Source organism: Podarcis muralis, chromosome 5 (genome assembly GCF_964188315.1).
Source record: "Podarcis muralis chromosome 5, rPodMur119.hap1.1, whole genome shotgun sequence".
NCBI classification, from domain to species: domain Eukaryota; kingdom Metazoa; phylum Chordata; class Lepidosauria; order Squamata; family Lacertidae; genus Podarcis; species Podarcis muralis.
Window position 1 is genome coordinate 81,411,693 of NC_135659.1, and position 22,285 is coordinate 81,433,977.

Consider the following 22,285-nt stretch of genomic DNA (forward strand, 5'->3'; position numbering starts at 1 on the left):
GAAATCTAGGATGAAGAGATGTGCTTGGTGGGTCTAGGAAGTGGCTAATTCTTAGGAATCTCAGTTTTATCTTTCCCCCCAAGAAATTCTGATGCCCTTATGAATGTGTATTCGCAGTTGTGATGGCAAAAGCCAAGGGGTTTTTTTGAATAAGATTCCCAGGGGTCAGAATATGACTTTGGTGTCCCACGTGGCAATCTGCCTCCAAAGATGTGAGCTACCCTGATCTGCACCTCTCAGACTAACATGCAGAACAGCCTGCATCGCCCAAGCAGACAAGGGCTTTACATTTACATAAGGGAAGAGAAGAGATTTCAACTGATGTGATGTAGGCAGCAGCAAGACAGGCAAAACACGAAAGCATTGTGATAATATACTTACTTTATCACCGGAGTGTAAAGACTGTGGAGGCGGCAGTAGAGCCTCACACCCTGCCGAGAGAAATGAACGCAGGCTTGAAATTTCAAAACAGATATAATATTATCTAAAACACATGTGGTGGACCTGCAGCAGTGAGTCTGGCTAATTTTTCTCTCCAGGCATTTAGCGGCACCTTATTGCTGTTTATTTGCTGCACTTGTATTGACTCTTACCCGGTGGTTGATGAAGCTTGTGGATTTTTGTGGTGTTTTATTAAATTACTGTTTTGACTTGTATAATTAGCCTTGAGGATCTTACGGTCAAAATGGCAGGATAAAAATATCGTACACAAACAAACAAACAATTAAAATGCAGCAACAGTTTGCTGACCTTTGCATACCAATCCTAAATGTAAAAACATGTAAGTTTTGCTGACTCTATATATAAAGACACACAAACATACATGCGTGCGCACACTTTAAAGTAAGCTAGTTTCATTCAGCTATTGATCATGAGGTTTTATATTTCAGGTGTTCCACTCTAAAGCATCTGACCTTATTTTAGCATAGACTGTACAGAACATCTCCGTGTACGGCTACATAAAACTTGCTGCAGCTTCTTCCTGCTGATTGAGATAGAAAATATTCATGGAGAAAGAGGGGGAAAGGAGTGAATCTCTTTGGTCTCTTAAAGAGCAATCCAACCCAGAGCAATGGATTGGGCGGAAGGCTCTTTCTCCCCAGTTTATCCAGTTCAGTCAGCCTTCTGCCAGATGCAAGGGCAGGGGGCCTGCTGGAAGCATCCCTGCCTGTGAGGACTACCTGAAAGTCCTGAAAAGGGCATTCCAAGGGCAGAGTTGAGCTGACTCAGGATCCGCTAGATTCCCTGATCTCTTGTGCAATTGCACTGGGCCCAGAATAGCAATTTGAACAGTGTGTCAAAGCAGATTGCGAATAAGCTCATTGTTATAACAAACTCTGGCTATGCCACAACGTCAACCCAGAAACATACCTTGGACATGATGTCTTCCAATTCGCTCCTTGGCTTGTAAGTCCCATCATCATAGCGAAACCTGTACATCACCTGCTCATTCTTGAACTGGTGCTTATCTGAAACTGAAGCAGCAGAACAATAATCCAGCAACCTCTGGAGGACCACAAATCCCCCAACTATGAAGTAATGTATTCTGTTCTTGGGACAATGGCTTGGAAGCAAATGAAGGCAGCAACTACTCTTCTCTTGCTTTTTCACACAGGTAGGAAAAACACCCCTGACATTGTAATACAAAAAAATATTATCAAAGACATCAGACAAGCTTAATCAAATGACTTCCCAGTTAAGAATTGGGTTGAGATCATTTGCTCTGAAACTGAGGCAACTGAAGGTTTGGGACCTGAGGTAGAAAACATATGGGTGCTTTGCAGTGTATTTTCCAGCCATGTGCACCTGAGGGATGGAAGAGGAATCCCTGCTGCATAAATGACAAGAGGATGTATGGCTTTCTGCAATAGTAATAAAAAGCAAAAGAAGAAAACTAGCCCGTCTTTAAAGAGAAAAACCCTGCAATCTGGCCATCCTACAAACAAACAAACAGGGTACCATTTCACACATTACTCTGAAGCAAGCCCTGTTTTTGCACAAAATATATACTCAGAAAGCTGAATCGAATTATATTACAATAAGAAATGTACCTATATGGCACACAGGCTCGCTGCAGTAACTCTAATAACAGAATTCAACAATGGCAATTCACTGGAGTCACAGTTTCAAAAGAATCCTCTCAGTTAACAGCAATCCGTTTTGCATGGGGGTTCCAATCTAAGTGCGCCCCACCACCATTTCGCCCTCTTCAGGGCCCAAAAGACCTGCATGTCAGCGTTCACACATCAATTGGATGTGCCTAAAATGGTCAGCACCTGTACTAACAACTTTGGGGCCCGTCAGCTGCAGAGGGCCCTAATTCTGAACACACCACACATACCTATGAGTCTGCTCCTGCACTGAAGTATTTAGAGTGAATACTGATTTGTAATGTGTTGATGTTTAGAAAACTCCTCCCGTTAGATAAAGAGAAAAATCCCAAAGGTGAGACATTGAAATATTGGTTGCTGAGGCCTGAACAACATGCGGTTGGTGCTCTTAAAATAAAAATCCATCACTACTTCTCAGTACACTACTACACCCGCTATGATCTTTTGCTGCCGTGCAAAGCACTCACCATGATGAATGATGCCATTCTCCAGCAGAGCTTGTCCCAGGTTGACCCCTTCTTCCGGTTTGCTTATCTCCCCAATTTCTATGAGCCAAGATACAAACTCGCTGTAGAGAGAAGAGGAGCAACAAATGCAATTAACTCTCTGTTCCCTTTGGCCAAGAAGATCAACGCACAAGATGTGAACTGTCTAAGTGAATCAACGCATGTCAACACGAGGGTTAGTGTAGTGTAAGCGGCTGGAGTATAGGACTAGGACCTAGGAGACCCCATTCACTCACAAGTAAATAAAGCGCAACCAATTGTACAATAAATTGCAACAATAATTAAGACATTTAACACAAGATTTCCATGAGATAAGTTGTTTTAATTTACGCATTACAGGGGGAAGATGGAAACTCAACATGGGATTGCCATATTGGGTGGCACCCCCGTGTTTCTTATAAGGTGTAATTCTACCCTAATTCTGAACGAATGGCTGCAGTGCAGTGTTGTAATATGCAAACCAGAACTCAAATCTGGACAGAATACAAATGAATGCAACAATGAATGAAGGAAGGAGAGAGAGAGAGAGAGAGAGAGAGAGAGAGAGAGAGAGAGAGAGAGAGAGAATGAGAATATTATTACAGAAAGAAATAAACTTGATGAATGGGGCACTGTCAGTGCTCTGATGTGATGTGGCCGTTTGCCAACTTGAGCAGCAATTATTCTACAACTGCACAAAAATCCAGACGATACATGAAAAGGATTTCTGAAAGGCAGAGCAATGCAGAGGAAATCTGTGTTCAATAAAAAAGCTGTAACTCTTCCAGTTTGTGTAGGTTTGTTGCTTATCAAAACCAGCATCCATGCATCCAATTACACGGCCTCGGGTGCCCTATTTCAGCCTGTATTTAGGAAGAGTTGACTCATCTAAGCTGCAGGTAGTTCATTAAAAGAAGAAAAGGGAAAGTTACAGTTGCTTCAGCTTGGGTTAGGGGAATGTAAATGAAGGCTTTTCAAAGTAGTTTCTGCACCTTTAGACCCGTATGACTTAACAAAACTACATCAGACTTTATAAATTTGGCATAACTCTGCACTGGAATGTGTAGATGATAACCGCCGCTCACCAGATTTTTGAGAGCTGTTGCTCTGGAAGCTGTGAAGTACTTTTAAATGCCTTTTAAAATGGTGCTTACCCCTGCTTTGCTGTTTTATTGCTTTATGCTGTTGCAAATGGGCTTGCATATAACCAGTGTTTCGTTGCTAATGGCTCTCACAATCAATTTCAATACTCCATGGCAGGGAAGCACAAAACAGGAAATAAAACTGACTTACAAGGCTAGTGTTCTAAAAGTAGAAGAGTAAACCAACAAAGGGGCTGGTTGTGAAATTAAAACATTCAAAAGCACATGATGGGAGTGACCAGCTTGCTTCAAGCCAAGCTGACTTTATGAGCAATCAAGTCTAGCTAGACTGGGGCTTTGCCCTTGAATGCTCCTCCATACAAATAAAACCCCTGCACACAGAAAAGTAGCATGTCAAAATGGCAAAGCCGGAACACCTTTTTTTACATAAAAAGGTAAAGGGACCCCTGACCATTAGGTCCAGTCATGGCAGACTCTGGGGTTGCGGCGCTCACCTCGCTTTATTGGCTGAGGGAGCCGGCGTACAGCTTCCGGGTCATGTGGCTCTGTCCATAACAGTTACCTGTTGCATCACTGCATTGGATTTCTGATCACTGCTGATGCAAAGTCACAGCAAAATTACCTGATCTCAAAAGACCGGTGCATCTCTGCATGAGTCACTGTGTTAGTGTGCCACACTCTCATCTTTCCAACCAAGTGATGCACTCAGAACACTAACACCTGCAGAAGTGCAGAGGTCCTCCGAACACAGGGGCGGAGGAAGGGGGGCAGTGGGGGCAGTCCGCCCCGGGTGTCACCACTGATGGGGTGACAAAAGGCCGGGCGGCACCCACTGCGGGCATGCAGCGTGCCAGAGCCACACGTCTCTCCTGGGAGTGATGCAGTGACGTGGGTGCCCGCAGGCTCCACATTGCCCCAAAGGGTCCACCCGCCACTTCCCCAGTTGTAGGGCAGCTAAGTGGCAGGCAGACTCTTCGGAGGCCCCGCGGAGTGTCCATGCGCCGCTCCAGGCGCCTGACTGGCTTGCTCCACCGCTGTCTGAACACAGCTAATCCTTACTCTTTCACAGATCAAACATTTGCTTTTTAGAGTGTGAGAGTGAAGGGTTTCTTCATTTACAATTCGAAAAAGAAGTGTGCTGAAACACTTAAGCATATACTTGTAGCACCAGGGTATTTTGGTTCAGGCAGCATAGCTGAAAAAGTTGGTCTCTAGGAGAATACTTAAGAGTACATCTGAACCAGGCTGCTTGAAGGCTGTTTAGCAGCTTGTAATTTCAGCTGTTACAAGGGATCTGCAAATGTTTTTCTGAGAATAAATGAAAAATGAAAGGAACAAGCCCTGTTCATTTCAGTATTGAAATGAATAAGAATTAAAACAAATGAGCTTCCAATGAAAAACCTACTCATTCATTTGATTCATCTCTCATTAGTTTCTAATGTGTTGGAAAATTGAAACACCCTGGAACAAACTTTACAGGCCATAGAAAGCAAGCACACACACACACACACACACACACACACACACACACACACGTTGCTCCAGCAAGGTTCAATGAAAGGTGGGAGGTGCTTCAAAAAGCAGTTTGCAAAACTGCTCTCTGAAGCAACCCACTCCATTAAACTTTGATGGAGTGATGTTAAAAGGACCAGGCCAGCAGTAAGCAGGATTGCCTTCTCTCCCAATGGGGGACAAGGCGATTTTGCTTAGGGCTGATTTCAGAAGGGCAAAAAAGTTCTGAATTCAGCAGGATCACTCTCCCTTCCCATTGGCTGATATGAAAAAGGAGTGATCCTGCTTAATGCTGGGTCCCCACTTTGTGCAGCACCAGAAAGCCTCCCAATAACCAGATGCTTGTATATGAAAAAGTGGTTTGGCTTATTACTGTTCAGGGGTTGGGGGGGGAATTATTTCAGTGTTCTATGGAAGACTTTGCAATTGTTTGAAGGGTTGCCCCTAGAAATGTTCCACTGATAATGTTCCCAAGTGGATCCATCCCAAGTGGATCCATCCCAAGCTTACAAGCTGCCTGTCCAATATTATTTGTGTCAGAAAAACAAAAAAAATCAAAACTTAGCAAATGGTCCATACTGTTGTACTACTCAAGCCTAGTAGCACTTCATTTAGGAACTTAACCTGTCAGCACAACGACTGTCAGGAAAAGGAACAAGGGAGGAATAGGGAGCTGATTGACACGCAGCAGAGGTGTGCTCACAAGGATGCAAAATATGACACGAGAAAGAACTTTTGAGTTGATCCATGAGGAAAGGTTAGTAAGGTCAAGGAAGAAAAGAGCGAGGCTGACAGTTCTGCATACACACAGAACGGTAAAACAAACTAGAAAAGCACAGTTTGACATGTTTGACAAGAAACTTCTTTGCTATTTTGAGTTCCAAACAGCAAAAAAATGTGCAGCTCAAGTCTGAAGTGGAGGGAATGTCTAAGAATAGGTCAGATATGAAATGACAGGTTTGCAATAGTGCATTTTGAAGTTCATTGGCTTAGCCCTGCTGGGTGGTCAGGACCAGAATAGCAGCAGAGCTGCTACGGTTTGAAATCCACAAAGATTTTTCTTCTTTCTTTTTCATGCTTAGAAGGATTAAGAAGCTACGGCTGAAATAGCAAGTTTGCTTCAGGGGAAGCTTAAAGCACACTGATAGCTCACGATGCACATCTGCAACAAGAGTGTGGAAAGGAGCAAGCTTTGGGTTGGGGCTGTGGTAAAGAAATGTGTCTAGCCAGCCACAGATGGACCTCTTTACAGCTGTTGCCAGGCTGGGCTGGTAAAAATGAGCAGCATACACTATGAAATATATAAAATATCCAAAGCAATGTGATTAAAAAGCAGGGTGGACAAGCAATTGTGCCACTATAATTGGCAAAATCGATAGCAGACACCCTGTTCCTCCCACAGTTATGAGGATACAACAACACTACGGAGACTTCTCTTCACATTGGTCATGTCCACACGTAATGCTAAGCCAAGCTGCTGCTTAGTGCACTTGTGTGCCCTGCTGGGTAGGAGACGGCAACCACTTTGTTCTTCACCAGTCCTTTTAGCTCAGTTCTGCATGTGTCATCTCAGTGGAGTCACTAGGATGAATGAGGCACTGCCCCACCAACCTCTGCCCTCGGCCAGTGCCCCACCTGCCTATCACCTCACTTACAACCAATCAGGGGGTGGCTCTGCCTGTCATTGGCTCTGGCTCCACCTACTGCTGATGCTCTGTGCTTTCTGCCCTGCCCAACCCAATGGCTACCAACCACCACAGTGTAGATTTCATTGCTAAGCTCTCACCTTCCTAACCACAAGCTGCAATCATGGTCTGCTATTGGCTACAGCTCATGGCTAAAGAGGAGAGCTTAGCCACAAGCCTAAGGTTCAGCAACATGCTAGGCCAAACTATGGTTTAGCTGCTATGCTAAACTAGAAGAACCAGGGAGGAGCTGGCATGTTCGTGAAGACCCAAGCTGCTAACCCTGTCAATGCAGGGTTGAAAATATCTCTCCTTCTAAGACACAGGCCAATGTTTGAGCTGTTTCTCTGACATGCTAGGAATACTTGTCCTTCCTTCAAGTCTGCCCATCAATCAAGCACAAGGACACAGCAAGAGTATGGCCATGAAACTGTTCGAAGGAACCTTACACAGATGGAACAAATGCCCCTGAAAACAAACTTCCTGGCTGATCATTTCCGTATTAATCGGCCAAGCTGGAAAAGTCCTCTGAGATTTCTTCCTGTGACTCTCCGGTTCATGTGGGGCATTGAAGCATACTGGTGGTGTGAATATCTTATCTAATCTCTTCTTGTCAAATGCCTCCTGTCTGCATTCTTTTCCCCTTCCACCTCGAAAGTCTTTCCAAGGCTGAAATCTGCACTATTCAAAATTGCTTCCGAATACCCAGGAAAAATCCTGCATAAATTTAACAATAACTCCATTGTTAAATTTATGCATCTGGGTTTGATATGGCAGCCACGACAATTCTGAGTCCTGTAAGAGTATCTTTTAAAGCATTTTCTTCCGTGCAAAACAAAGGAAGATCATGGATTGTCAAAAACATGTCCAACCCATAATTCAAGCATGCATCGTGCACATAATTTCTCAACCTCCCTGCAGACTTGGATTGATGTTTGCAAGTCGTCTTCCCCTACCCGCCCCCCACTGGAATTTGCTGTCATTGCGTAGTCCAAGGGCATTAAGCAGGAATGAATGATTAATTTTAATAAACTAATTGTAATGGAGGTTAAAGACCCTTCCAATTAAATCCCATCAAAGCACATCTGATTTGGCTTCACAATACTGTCCACAGAAAACCCACGGTCCTTTCCGTTAATTGGAATGAAAAGGCCTTTTCAACCCAAAAGCCACTTACTTGCCAAGAAAGCACTTGGGAACAGTGCTTAATTTTCTTCTCCTGTCTTTGATAAGGCTCACTTTCTTGTTCATCATCATGTGATACAGCTTCTCCCCTTTCTCGGCGATCATGACGTACGCATCCCTCTCCATGCCCAACTTCAGACCTGGAATACAGAAGCAGGGTCTCCCTCAAAAGCTTCTCAGATGAAAGAAAGGATTTGCTCAAAGACCAACAAGTCGTGTTCCCACCCCACCCACCCTTGCTGGAAACTAATTTAATAAACGTGGTAGGGAAAACTTGGGGAATTGCCTAATTTATTACTTCAGCTCAGAAATTGGAGGCCTCTGGATGAAATCCAAACCTATGAGGTATATGATTTTTTTCTCCCAATTGCCAACCCATGGAATGGCAGGGGAAGAAAACAGATACTGGAGAAATGGCACTTAGTGGCAGGGATCCACCATTGCTATCCAAGGTGACCCCTCAGCGACCTTGTTGCTGACATGGGCTTCATAGGACTGGGCCACAGACCTAATTAGGTCTACCAGGCCTCCGCATTTGGCCCAAGAGGCCATTTCAGCAAGGCCATGCACACCTCGAGTACCCCGTCATATACAATGTCAGGTGTGGGAAAGTAAAGACTTGTCATAGCTGAAAGGGACAATGACAAAACGATAACTCTAGTTTCCGGCTAAACTATTTTGAGGTCCAATTGCCACTATCAGTTCCCTCTGCCATGTTTACTGCTCATGGGGTCCCCCTGGACTCAGATGTGTGGAAATGTTGTGTTACAAAGAGTCTACAGGCAGGACTCTAGACCATGGGTAGGCAAACTAAGGCCTGGGGGCTGGATCTGGCCCAATCGCCTTCTAAATCCGGCCCGTGGACTGTCTGGGAATCAGCATGTTTTTACATGAGTAGAATGTGTCCTTTTATTTAAAATGCATCTCTGGGTTATTTGTGGGGTCTGCCTAGTGTTTTTACATGAGTAGAATGTGTGCTTTTATTTAAAATGCATCTCTGGATTATTTGTGGGGCATAGGAATTCGTTCATTATTTTTTTTCAAAATATAGTCCTGCCCCCCACAAGGTCTGAGGGACAGTGGACTGGCCACTGCTGAAAAAGTATGCTGACCCCTTCTCTAGATACTCATTGGGTCCTGTTTGTGGATCAGCCACAAACTGCTCATAAGACTTTAATAAATGTGTGTTACTAGAACTATTTTAAAACTGCATTCGTATAAAGCTACATTACCCATTATCTGAGGTATATTCCACATTTATAAAATGGGTTGGCTGAAGCAAAAGACACACATGTGCATTATTTCTGCTTAACACCCACTGCATTTTCTGTTTCACACAAACAGACACATTCACAACACACTGCATGCCCCACTCCTCTGCTACTTATCTATGTTGCAGCCACAAAGAGAACTGATTTTAAAAAATCAGTGGTTACTGTATATCTCCCCGCCCCCCAAAAAATATGCTAATCCTCTTGGAAATCTACTTAGGTCAACCCTGACTGTCACTCAGGATGAGCATACCAAAAGCATGTTGAAGTAATTCAGAAGGTTACAGAGGTTAGATGGAATAAAGGGGAAGGGAAAAATAATCAATAGGCCAAAAACCTCTCATTTTTAGGTTTGAAGCAAAAAAGAAAAGAGTCACCCAATAAACACCCAGACATACTATTTTGCCTGCCTCACAAGATTTTTGACAAATGAAAACTAGAACCATATAATCTTCACCACACTACAGTCCAGTCTATGGCACAGATTTCAGATGTTTGATGCTCTGCCTGGAGAAATAAGAATATGCAATGTTTTGCCTTGCAGAACCCTCATTTGTTTTCATGATCCGATGCCTGGTGAAAAGATTTTGGCAGGGCAAACATCCTGGCTGATTGCCATCTTCCTCCATACCACGATGTTAGTCAAATATACTTGCTGACAAGTTCTGCCAAAGGTAATTTGCAAAGTCAGGTTGGGAGAGAAAGCAGCCTGTGTAATAGGACACATTTGTGGCTACATCATCACATTCCCCAAGTTCCGAAGTAAGCAAAAGATTACAATGCATCCCCTACTCAGCTGGTTTTAGGACAAAGCCAATCTTTCTTGCCTCAGCACTGATAACGGCTTGATGCTGCTGGAAGTGCATGAATCCAGATGGAGGAGCTTTTCAACAAAGGCCTGAAATATCTGCCTCTAAAATCTAACTGATTGATTGCTCTTCTCTGGTGAGTAAAAATTGCCTCCAGGAGACTACGTGAATCTCCATTGCTTTGTGGTACGCTAAACGCTTTGCATGGAGAAGGTCCAAAGTTCACTCCCTGACATCTCCAGCAAAGTGATATTAGATAAATGATATTGTTTGACTGGATTAGTGATCCAGTTAACTTATCTTGGATAGCAAGGATCAGAGAGATTTCTGTTGCCAGTCAGAGGAGACAATAGACTAGTCAAACTAACGGTGGAAAGCCTACACATGTCCACTCAGAACCAATAGTAGAGCTTATTCCAGGGAAGATGGCATAGGATTGTAGTCTAAGTGTCAGAAAGCTTCATCTACTGCCCACCCCACCTTGTTGTGAGCCCAAGGGGCTGCTCTTCTCCCTTTTTACTTCAGAAACTTACTGACCTTGAACTCTGAAAATGCCTCTTGCTTGTCTGGATGGAGAACAGAACGGGCAATAGGACTGTATGTAGGAACTACCCTACTGCACAAAGGTAAAATTTACATTCATTGTTCTGCCCACTTTTGCCTCTGACATTGGTCACGACTGGCATGTGACCCTTGCGAGGCTGCCAAGAAGAGAATGTAGTCTTGGGCTGGAGAAGATTCTTCAGCCCTGCTTCTAGACACTGAGAATCCTTGATTTGCCTGCCTTGCAGGACTTTCTTTCTCTTAAACGCATCAGGCCAGAAATTATGAAGCATCCTTCATCCATGCTAGGGCTGCTTCCCGTACTGAAGCTGCCTTCATTGTTGTCCTTGGCTAGCAACCAACTCCTCACACATGACAATGCATATTAAAAAAAGACGTTCTTGGATTTCATGTTAACTTGCTACTCTTTAATATGCACTCCCTTGTACTAAATGTCAAACAACTATTATTATAGGTTATTCATAAAATCAAAGAATTGTAGAGTTGCAAAGGTCATATAGTCCAACACTGGAAAACAGATTCCCCTTAGGAGTGAAACTGTCAGAAAACTTTCTTACCACACTTTGATTATAATTTTTTAGTCTTGCCCAGAATCAGAAAGAATTCACTTGTGCCCTTTATCCAGTCCACCAGTTTCCCCTTCTGGCTCCACATATATAGTAATCCCCACGTAGCCCCAGATGCAGACATAAAGGCTAAGTTATGCTGACATTACAATTTTAATCACAACAGTGATTACTGGAAGTGGCACGGAGCACTTCTGCCATGGCAGGGTTTTTCCACTGACACCTTAAGAATGAAAAGGGAAGGAAACGATCCAGCAGGATGTTTATAAGATGTTTCATTTGCCAATTTTATTCAAGAACGATACAGGTTCTCTCTTCAGAAGAAAGAGAAATGACATCAATGCTTGAGAAAAGGTCTTATTTTCCTTATGGGTTCTATTTATAAACTGGAGCCTTGCAAATCAATTTAGTAAATACAGAGCTTTAAAATACTTCAGTGCACAAAAGGAGCTGGCAATGTGACTCCTGCAACTATGCTGATGCGTGGGCAACTGCAGTGCCCAAGGAGTGCACTGAGAAGTCGCTCCTTCGCAAGTGGAAAAAACTCTCTCTCTCCTTTTGCCGTTATGTATTAAGAACCCGACCCCAGACACTTGAAGAAACCATAATTGTTCCTCTCTCAGATGGATAACCCCGCAATCGCAGACACATACACAGTCGGTCTCATTATTCACACAGCACATAAAATAAACCAGTCAATAACTTACTCTCTCTCTGTTCCCTTTCCTTAATGATAGCATCCAGCCATTTCTGTTTGTCCTCTGCTGTCTTGGCCATACAGACGAACCATTTGTTTTTGGCAGTGTTGTGTATCTTCCAGCCATTTGTCACCGTGTAACCATTGCTGTGGTAATCGGCTGCAAATACATAACAGTACGGCCAAGACTGTGAGTGGAAAGTCCTGAGCCTTCATGGAAAAGCAACTCACCTGGCATGCACACCTGGCAGACAAGACTGGACATTTTTCTTTATGTCAGAGCCAGCAAATTGTATCTGCTGTGAAAGCTCCATCAGAATTTCTAAGCTGCTGTCTCCTGCTGGGACACTCTCCGGTGATATTAACGACAACTGAGCCAGGGACTGAAGACCACAATTGCAATGAACACTGGGGTTTTATCATGCTTCCAAAATGGAAGCATGGCAGTGCAGGCTCTGACCTGTCACCCTCCACATTTCAAGGCATATTCTCAAAGTGACCCTTCAGTAAAACTACCTGCTGATAAGGGATGTTGGCTGATCCTTCTTGGGAGTTTCCATATACTCTAGCAAGCCTCCCCTCCCATCTACTGCTACAGCCTTTTTAATGATGATTAAGGGCATCCAGATAGACGTGGTACCCTTCCCTTCCTCTCAACGACGAGTGAGACTCAGCACATGCTGAGGCCAAGTAGTGTCGAAACAAGATGTATGCCATGCTGGGGGAAGGAAAGGGAGGTGTTGCTCTCTATTCACACAGCAAAAAAGGTTCGCTCTAGTTTGTTTGTTTGTTTCAAATCCAGTGATTAACAAAGTCTTACAAAATGTTTCAAGTCGGTCAACAGACTTTGCAATAGGTATAAAGGACACACAAATGCCCTTTCCTACACAGAGGCATCCAAAGTTATGAGACTTGGCTAGCAAGGTGAGGATATAAGGCCCATTGCCTCTTATTCCAGGAATGGACAGAAGGTAGGACGAGCATCTGCCGTTGCATTCTAATTCCCAATTCTTTAATGATAGCAACAACTACTCCCTCCCTCAAATTAGGGTGCTGAAACAAAAACAGAAATTGATTTTTCTGTGTAAGGAGCTTCATTTCGGTACTGAATATAAATCCCTAAGCTGAGAGGCACCCTGTTCTTTAATTATGTCTATGTCTGCACCACAGGGGGTAGTGGACTAACAGAGATATCACAAAGCTTGAAATCTGCCTACTCTTGTTTTATCCAATAAAGAAGGCAACTGTGCTCTCTTCTCTCTGAGAAAAGGTTCTTTGGTTCCTTACCTGTCCCATCTTCCACATTCTCAACCTCCATGACTTCCGTGTTTATTCGGCCCCTGAAGATGTAGAGGGAGCCATTGATGGACTTGGTGCGTTTGGATGTCTTTTTCCCAGCAACTCTGCAGGAAGGAAAAGCGTTGTTAAGAAAAATGTCTGTTCACTATGTAAATAGAAATGTGCTTTTTTTACTATCTTTAATAGTGCCTTCTCCCACAAATACGCATTCATTCTACTTCTTCATCATCCCTCGAGAATGTCCCATTCATCCCCAAGTTTTCAGAATGAAGAAGTGGAATAAAGATTCATTGCACATTTTAAAGATGCTTGTATGCATTTTTACCTTAGTTTCAGTCTATAAACATGCTAAGCAACCTTGTTTTGCAGGTTAATTTAGTGTGGCACAAGTGAACTGATTGATTCATAATGTTGCCAGTACAACCTAAAAATAAAGGGAAGTAGCTGATACTGTATATCTTGCTTTCAATCTAGCTGTCATGCAGGACAATAGGTCTGCCCCACTAAACAAAAAAATCTGCATGCCAATTATGTTATATTTAGCTCTTTGTGGATATGCAAAAACTCAATTAACAAATGCATCAATTCCTGCAATGAGGCATGGAGCCTCTGTTGGGCTACACGTCAATAAAAGCTGCGTCATGTTGTCAGTTTTAAGCAACATGAAACTGCTTCACTTCCTAAGCTTTAGTGCTCTGAATGGAGGAACCATAGCACAGTATTAGGCTGCATGTTTGGGGCACAAAAGGATTTGGGTTCAATCCCTGGCATATCTGTCCAAGACCTTGGAAAGCCAATGCCAACCAGACAGTATTGGGCTACATGGACAAAGTGTCTGGTTTGGGATAAGGCAATTTCCGAAGTTTCTCCTTGCTTTGCTTCAGGGGGAAGTCATTCAAGATTGACAGAGCTACTCTCTCGAAGCAGAGGAGGTTCACCTGGTGGGGCAGAGCTGCTACACTAGCTTCCCAGCAAGTGAGTTGCTGCTGCTTAGAAAGAGAGGTGAGAGGTGTAGCAGCAGAGAGATTGATGTGGTGCAAACACAGCAGCGGAGCCAATCCAGTGGTCCTGCTGGTGTGTTTGCACTGCTCCAACTTCCCCGTCACCTCACCCTGCTCCCTTCCAGTAAGCAACAGTGACTCTGCCCCTGTCCCCAACAAGCTGCCATATTATCACTTTTGTAATAAATTTTCGACCTTCCGGTGGTTTTGATGCAAAGACATTGCTTGGTGGCCTTAGTGTAGAACCCACATATGTTTTCTTCATCAAACTGCTTGTCACATTCCCCATGACTCTCAGGCCATGTAAACTGCTCTCACTTTCATCTGGCAGACAATAATTCTAACATCCCCATCTTTTGTACCAGGCAAAGACTTTTTTATGTGTCTAGGCCAGTGTTTCCCAACCTTGGGCCTCCAGCTGTTTTTGAACTACAATTCCCATCATCCCTGACCACTGGTCTTGGTAGCTAGGGATGATGGGAGTTGTAGTCCAAAAACAGCTGGAGGCCCAAGGTTGGGAAACACTGGTCTAGGCATCCCAGCATATAATGTAGCTGATTTTGTTTGGCCCTGCATGGTTTCTTTGGGTTTTATTGATCTGCTGCGGCTCATACTTCAATGATTTGTCTGCCAATTTTACACTGTGCTTTATTGCATTTGTATTATTTTAGAATATACACCCCCCAGAAGATTTGAATTGGGTAGTTTATAAGTTTAATCCATGGTACCTACATTTATACAGTTTCCTAAACCTGCTCAAGTTAAGTTATGTTGCGACGTTTTCTGTTGCGGCAGAAAGTATAAATAACAGGGGGAAGAATGGCAGACGTCACATGAATAGTTGCGACACAAATGTACAGAGCATCAACAGGAGAAGGCCTGATGTCTTATAGAGACATGCTGGCCGGGGCTGATGGGAGTTGATAGTTCAAAATATCTGGAGGACATTGAGGAATGCTGATTTAGGCAGCAGTCCTGGATGCTACGGGTGCTAAAAGCACGAACTAATCACATAAGAAGAAGAGGACTCTGAGATCAAAGTGTATCTAGCCCAGAATCCGGTTTACTATTTATGACTAAGACCATGGTTTGTTTGAAGCCGCATGGGGACCTTCCTTGTGCAACATGGGAAGGTTAAGGGGTGGTCAGTTAGGAAGGGTGCATATGAGAATGTATCTGCCCCCCTGAACCCTTTGAGCATGTGAATGCCTGAATATGCCTACTGCTGTGGATATTTGTGAAAGAGGCCTCAGAGTGGGATGTCTGAAGGATGACAGGCTGCAAGATAACTAAAAATCAGCCTAAGTGAAAGCATAAGCTCACAGCTGCAGCAGGGGAAAGCTGCATCCTATTAACATAATGTTAAAGCTCCATCTCTCAGTGCTGCATCCTATTAGGGTGTCACTTGTTGAGGCTTGCAGCTGGATAGCTACTACAAGTGGGCAGACATTTATTTCCATTCTGGATCAGAATTTAAATAGCAGCCAGACAGATGAACCATCAAAAAATTAAAGTAGCTTTGCCATGTCTAAATATATCCTTCACTATTAGGCAACATGCTGCAGACTCTCCTAGCTTTTAATGAAAATCAGATTCCGGAGAACTGGGCAGTGCTTGCTATGGTTATTAGGGAAATATAAACACAGATTCTTCGGGGAGCTGAAAGTGTCAGAGCCGTCTTATCCGACTCCAAGCCAAACTATAGAAGAGTTGCTCACTGATGCCTGCTCTGGACAAACAAGAGCACTCTCTCAAAAGGCAACAGAACATTTTGTTTCCTAAAACTTAGTGTTCCGGGAAAACTGCCTGCAGAAAGGGAGGGGTTTCATGAACTCGGACTACAAACAGAACCAGGAAGACTCAAAGAATAAGGGAAAGAGTATAGGCAGGATCAGAAAGAAGGGTGTTAGGAGTTGAAGAATTAATTGTAAGGTGCTCATGGTTAGCAAACAGAGTGAGTGGCATGTGGTCTAGGGGAATGGGCAAATAAGTTCAAGATAAAGGAGGACATGAGTAGCTGAATGTGAAAACAAAGGACACACCATGGTAAAACAGAAAAGGCAGAAATACAAAAACTAATCAGGAAATTTGTCAGTATCAATCCTTGCTAACTATGGCAAAGCTTTAGTTGGTGAAGGGGCTGCTGAAATCTCAGCTCCCAACTCTTTCAAAAGATAGCAAAAGCTTATATTGGTTGGAGGGGTTTTTTTTAAGGGAAAGCAAAAAAATAAATAAAAAGCATTACTTTCACAAATGATATAGCTGTACCTCTTCCTTGTTTTATGCACACTGCACCTGTTAGTTTCCCCCTCCCTCTCTCTGCATCTGCTTTCTTTGCCTAAGGTATTCACCAGAATCCCTCTGCGTTCCTTCACGCCATGCTTGGAAAAACCTCAAAATTGTCATTGGCAATGTGCCCAGCTTCCCGGTGCTCCTGCAAACCCACCTGCTCTGAGAAGGCCTGCGGCAGTAAACCTCACCTCCAGCACGGAGCTGACTCTGCAATGCATCATCATTTTAATGACGAATGCCAGGGCAGCAGGCTCTGCGATTCTGATCAGCATGTATGTCTACAGCCCTAGTGCTCAAAATATGAGGTGGGTCTTCCTTAAGGAAGCACGAGTCTTAGCTGCCCTCTCCTTTTTCACCCAGAGATAACGTAGCACAATTATGTCTTCTCTCTCTCTCTTTGTGTTTCAGAAGAATCATGGAACTTCAGAAGCAGCACAGACAGGTGCGCTCACCTGGATTTCCGCTTGCAGTAAACGAGGAGGTTATCAAAGAGAAAGAAGGTTCTCTCCTGGATGTTTCCCGCTGAGATTTTTAACAAGGTGCCTTGGAGCAAGAGCTGGGTGCAGATGTCTGTCAAGTTGGATCCCTTAAGCAGAAAAAAAAAACCACAGTGCCATCAATTCACCCTCTAATTGAAGTGGTAATCAACAATTCTACTTAGCACTCTTATATATGCTTATCACATCCATCTCTCGAGGGCTGCAAGGTGACATTACTGCAGTAAAACAGATGCTACATGTCCCCTTTTTATGTAGTTTCTCAGCGATCGTCAGAGCTAAGAATTCTCCTGTTTTTTAATAAGCCAGGTCAGGGTTGTCAACACAACAGCAATGGGTGGCAGTGCACCCACCAATAAGGAGATTCCTTCAGGATCAGAACAGTGGTCCATTCAGTCCAGCATCCTGTTTCCACAGCACCCAGCCAGATGCCTATGGGAAACGCGCAGGTAGGACTTGCACACAAGAGCATTTTCCCCCTCCTGTGATTTGCAGCAAGTGCTATTCAGAAGCATACTGCCCATTAGAATGAATGCAGAGCACGGCCATCTGGGTTTGTAGCCACTGATAGCTACCGTATTTTTCACTCTATAGGACACACTTTTTCCCTCCTAAAAAGTAAGGGGAAATGTGTGTGCATCTTATGGAGCGAATGCAGGCTGCGCAGCTATCCCAGAAGCCAGAACAGCAAGAGGGATCGCTGCGCAGCGCTCCCTCTCGCTGTTCTAGCTTCTGGCTTAGCCACGCGAAGCCTCTTCAGGGCAGGGGGAGCCTTCATCCCGCTGCCCTGAGGAGGCTTCGTGCGGCTATCCCAGAAGCTAGCACAACAAGAGGGATCGCTGTGCAGCGCTCCCTCTCGCTGTTCTAGCTTCTGGCTTAGCCTCTCAGTCCCTTCCTCACCTCCTGGAAAAGCCCCCAAGAACCGCGCTCCCTTTAAAGAGCCGCGTGGAGCGCATGTGTGGGTCTTGGGGGCTTTTCCCCGAGGAGGGAGAAGAGCAGCCCATCAGTGACAGGCTGCCCTTCTCCCTCCTTGGGGAAAAGCCTGCAAGCGCCACACACACGCTTCACGTGGCTCGTGAAAGGGAGCGCTGAGCAGAGCCTGGGAGGCAGACAGGCTCTGCTCAGCGCTCCCTTTAAAGAATTTTTTTTTCTTGCATTCCCCCTCTAAAAAATAGGTGCATCTTATGGTCGGGTGTGTCTTATGGAGCGAAAAATACGGTATTTTGGCACCAGTGCCAAGGTCTTCAATAATTGCCTGATAAATGTGTCTCAGAAGTTGAATATACCTCCCTTCCCCATTGAATTTTGACTGGATCCCAGACTCCCCTCACCTCCATTCTGGGCACGACAACAGTAAAGGTGATAAGAAGTGTCAGCACACTTTAGAAGCTGAGGGATGGTGCTGGTAAGCATGGGATCTGGGAATTCTGCAGTGAAGTCGATATATACCAGTGAAAGCTTCAACTTGACGGCAGTTTAAAAATAATAATAATCCTGCAAATTCAACAACACCCTACTGCACCCAACTTTGGGCATGACCCTATGGAAAAGCGCTCTCTCTCTCTCTCTGCGTGTGTGTGTGTGTTTGTGTGTGCGTGCGTGTGGTCTCTCTGTCCATGGGAGAGAGTAACCTGTAAGGGTGGATATGACCTGCTATTTGCTGCACACTTAAATAGCCAAGTGTTGTACAGTATGTACACCATATAAATTCAGACACTGCAGTACAACTGTAAACCATGCCATTTTGTATTTTGAGTTTTGTATCCTCCTTTTCCACTTCAGAACACAGCACTGAAGGTGATTAGCCAACATATGAAAACAAATCATAGAAGTAAAATAATTATAAAGTTCCAACAAAAACAACAGAAGCAAAATTATACTGCTGCTGTTTCTGTTGCTGTTGCTGTTGCTTTAAACGACAAAAGACATTTTTTGAGGGAGCAAGGGGGAAGAATCACTGTTATGAGGTCAAGGGCTTGCTTAAACAAAATCAAATATTCAAAAGGTAACAGAAAACCAACAAAAAAGGAGGCAAGTTGGACCTCCCAGGGCAGAGAGTTCCACAAATGTGAAGGTCCTGATTATTATATTAATATTTGGGTAAACTAAGGCTTTTGCAAACCATGGTTTGCCACATTTAGATCCAGAATCAAACTATGGTTTAACACTAACCAGGAAAGGAAAGGAAGCTTTGAATCTCCCTGCATGTGTGGGAGAAGAGGAGGCAGGAGCCCAGGAGCTTGAGGTTGCTCATACATGCAACAGCAAACCATGGTTTACTTTTTCATGCAAATACAGTCTATAGGCATAAGTGAAAAACGGATGCAAAGTTTCCATGACTACTCCAAACTACTGGAATGAATTTTTTACCAGATCCAATGAAACAGGGTGGCTTTTTTGTACATTTGCTATGCTTTCCCAAGGGCAGAAACACACAGGTAATCCTCCAAACTGCAATGACTAACACCCAGCAAATCACCTGGCGAATACATTTCACAAGAGAGAAATGTGTTGTTTGTGTGCTTGTATGTATATTTCTTGCTTTGTGGTGTGATTGAGAGGGAGGGAGATGCTAACAGTGACTTCCTTATCTGCTGTTCATACCAGACTAAGGAAGTGAATGAGATAATTTGACCTACTGGTGTCTTTCTGGGAAGAATAAAAAAGAGAACCATTGGGGGATTGTGAAACACACATTGTCAGCAGAATAGCTTCCTTTCCATTTTCACTGCGCCCACATTTGAATCAGTTTCACACTTTCAGCAGCAGAATGGTAATGGGAGGACAAAGTATAGGCAATTCAACAAATCTAATAAGAGTAGTAATAATAACCATCATTTATATGTAACTTTAGAGTGCTGTGTGCTACATATACATCATCTCAAAAACCCTTAGCTAAGAAATAGTAGCTCGTCTAAAACTACTTCATGGCAGAAAGGAGATTTAAACTGGGAGCTTCCTCAACTCAGCCTCAAAGCCACTGTGCCACAAATACCTCCCTCTAACTCTAAATGAGTGCTCTTGCTGATATATATATATATTGCATTTATATCCCATATTCTTCTCCAAGGAGCACAAGGTGACATACATTATTATTATGCCCCCCCCCCCTTTGATCCCCACGACAACCCTGTGAAGTAGGTTAGGCTGAGAGTCAGTGACTGGCTCAAGGTCACCAAGTGTTTGGCTTCAGGGACTCAGCTTCCTCCCCGCCCGCCGCCCCCCTTTGGCAGTAGATAAGCAGAACAAAGGAAAAGGGGTCTTCTTACCAGTTAGAAACTTTAAGGATCACAGCGAGAGAACAAAGAATCCATTTCCTAGGAATGACGGTGCTCTCAATTAAGGGTTCCACCCACTTCCTCCCTGGTCACCCACGTCACTACCACATGTTGTAACCTGAGCTCATAACCATGGTGCTTTCTGTGCTGCCACCTTATCAGCTCTTTTTGACCTTGAGCTGAGCGGATGAATGCTTTCCAGAGACAGTGAATCTGTTAACTCTCTCTCTCTCCCAGTGCTTCTTCTCCTAGCTGTTCCCCATCCAGTATTTCCCAGCTTCTGCCTTCTGAACTATGTCCCTCTGCAAACCACTGTTCCAAATCTATACTGTCCTCCTGTTCCTGGGAAGATTCAGGATCCTGATCAAGGGGAGTGGGAGGGGGAAGCTCCCACCATTCCACCTCAGTCCAGCCCTCCTCAGCATGGTCCTTGACACCCAGTGAGCTTCACAGCAGAGTGGGGATTTGGATCTCCCAGGTCCTAGTCCGACACTCTAACCACTATACCACACTGGGTCCCAACATGTTTGCTTGTAGCAAACTGCCTAACTATTTCCCATCCTTGTAGATCAGGCATAGGCAAACTCCGGCCCTGCTAGCTAGGGATAATGGTAATTGTAGTTCCAAAACATCTGAAGGGCCGGAGTTTGCCTAGGCCTGTTGCAGATCACCATTTTAATATTAATGATCAAGCGTTGTATCCAATATTAGTTCTGCTCAGAACAGACTCGTTTAAATTAATGGACATCACCATTTATTTCAGTGGGCTTACTCTGAGGAGGATAAAAGCCTAAATATTATTGATTAAGGTAATGTTAAAGAGGAGGGCTCTTTGGTAGTGGCAGCCTCCCAGAGAGGCTGGCTGCTGTAATCTCTGTGGTCTTTTCCACATCAGTAAATAATTTTCTGTTTGGGACTACAGCTCCTACTGGGAATGACAAGAGCTGTAGTCCAAAACATCTGGAGGGCACCAGCTTGGGGAAGGCTGTGCTAGCACCTGATCAGTGAGGCAAAAGGAGGAGATGATTAGAGAGAAAGCAAAGGAGTAGGAACAATTTAATTACTATGATTAACTCCCAGGGCAACACACATATCTACACATCTTTGGAACTTGTTTTGCAGACCTTTTAAAGTATTTAAAAAAGCAATCAGACTATTATCCAAACACAACATTTGCCTATATATTCCTAGGTCACCTGCAGGTTACAACAATTTCAAAACTACATCGACCCAAGATAAGCTCCTAATAGAGGCAAACTTATATGTACATTCTGATGGTTTTGTTTAATGGTGACAAATGCTGATTTTACCTTTTGAACTCTCCAAGTAATAGAATGAATTATGGTGGACAGCGCTTTTTTGTAAAATACCACCAATAAACATATCAGAAACAGTTTTCTTTCCCAGAATGCTCACTGTGGGACATTTCAACCCTACAAAATCAAGCCTGATCATGGTTTTGTTTAATAAAACACCACCTCCCATGGATGTCCTGGCAAAATGGCAACTGAGGTTTCGGACTTCCAGCCCAACTTACCACCCACCCCTCTCAAAAGCCCCAAGTCATATCAAGTCCAGAATGGTATTACAACTGAGCCTGGAGTCTCGCTGCACTAAACACGGCCTCAGAGCTTTGTTTGCCGAGCTGGCTATCCAAAAACACACACACAGCTGGATTATCTTGGGCTGTTCAAGTGGCTCAAGTTGGATGCCAAGAACATCTTTGAAGGGAAAAATGAGCAGGCCTTAAAACAAAACAACAACGGCAATTGTGGAGTACGCCCAATAGTCTGAATATGAGGAAGTTTACATGACCTCTTGAAAGATGGCTTCAGTGGAGGAATCCTCAGCTGGCAACCATCAGGCTGGATAATTTAACTGTCAGGCCCACTGTTCTCCCGGCACCAATACATCCATGAAGTCATTTAGC

General features: G+C 44.0%; 1 protein-coding gene across 1 annotated transcript in view; it reads right to left on the reverse strand.

The window, feature by feature from the left end:
* The window catches only part of PREX1 (phosphatidylinositol-3,4,5-trisphosphate dependent Rac exchange factor 1), a 232,398-nt gene that overhangs the window by 82,274 nt on the left and 127,839 nt on the right, over positions 1-22,285 (reverse strand). The window contains exons 7-13 of the mRNA XM_028735152.2: positions 17,033-17,166; positions 13,276-13,391; positions 11,999-12,148; positions 8,074-8,221; positions 2,579-2,679; positions 1,372-1,475; positions 382-431 (exon numbers count right to left, since the gene is read on the reverse strand). Coding sequence (XP_028590985.2) covers positions 382-431; positions 1,372-1,475; positions 2,579-2,679; positions 8,074-8,221; positions 11,999-12,148; positions 13,276-13,391; positions 17,033-17,166 — 803 coding nt within the window. The remainder of the gene's footprint in view (positions 1-381; positions 432-1,371; positions 1,476-2,578; positions 2,680-8,073; positions 8,222-11,998; positions 12,149-13,275; positions 13,392-17,032; positions 17,167-22,285) is intronic.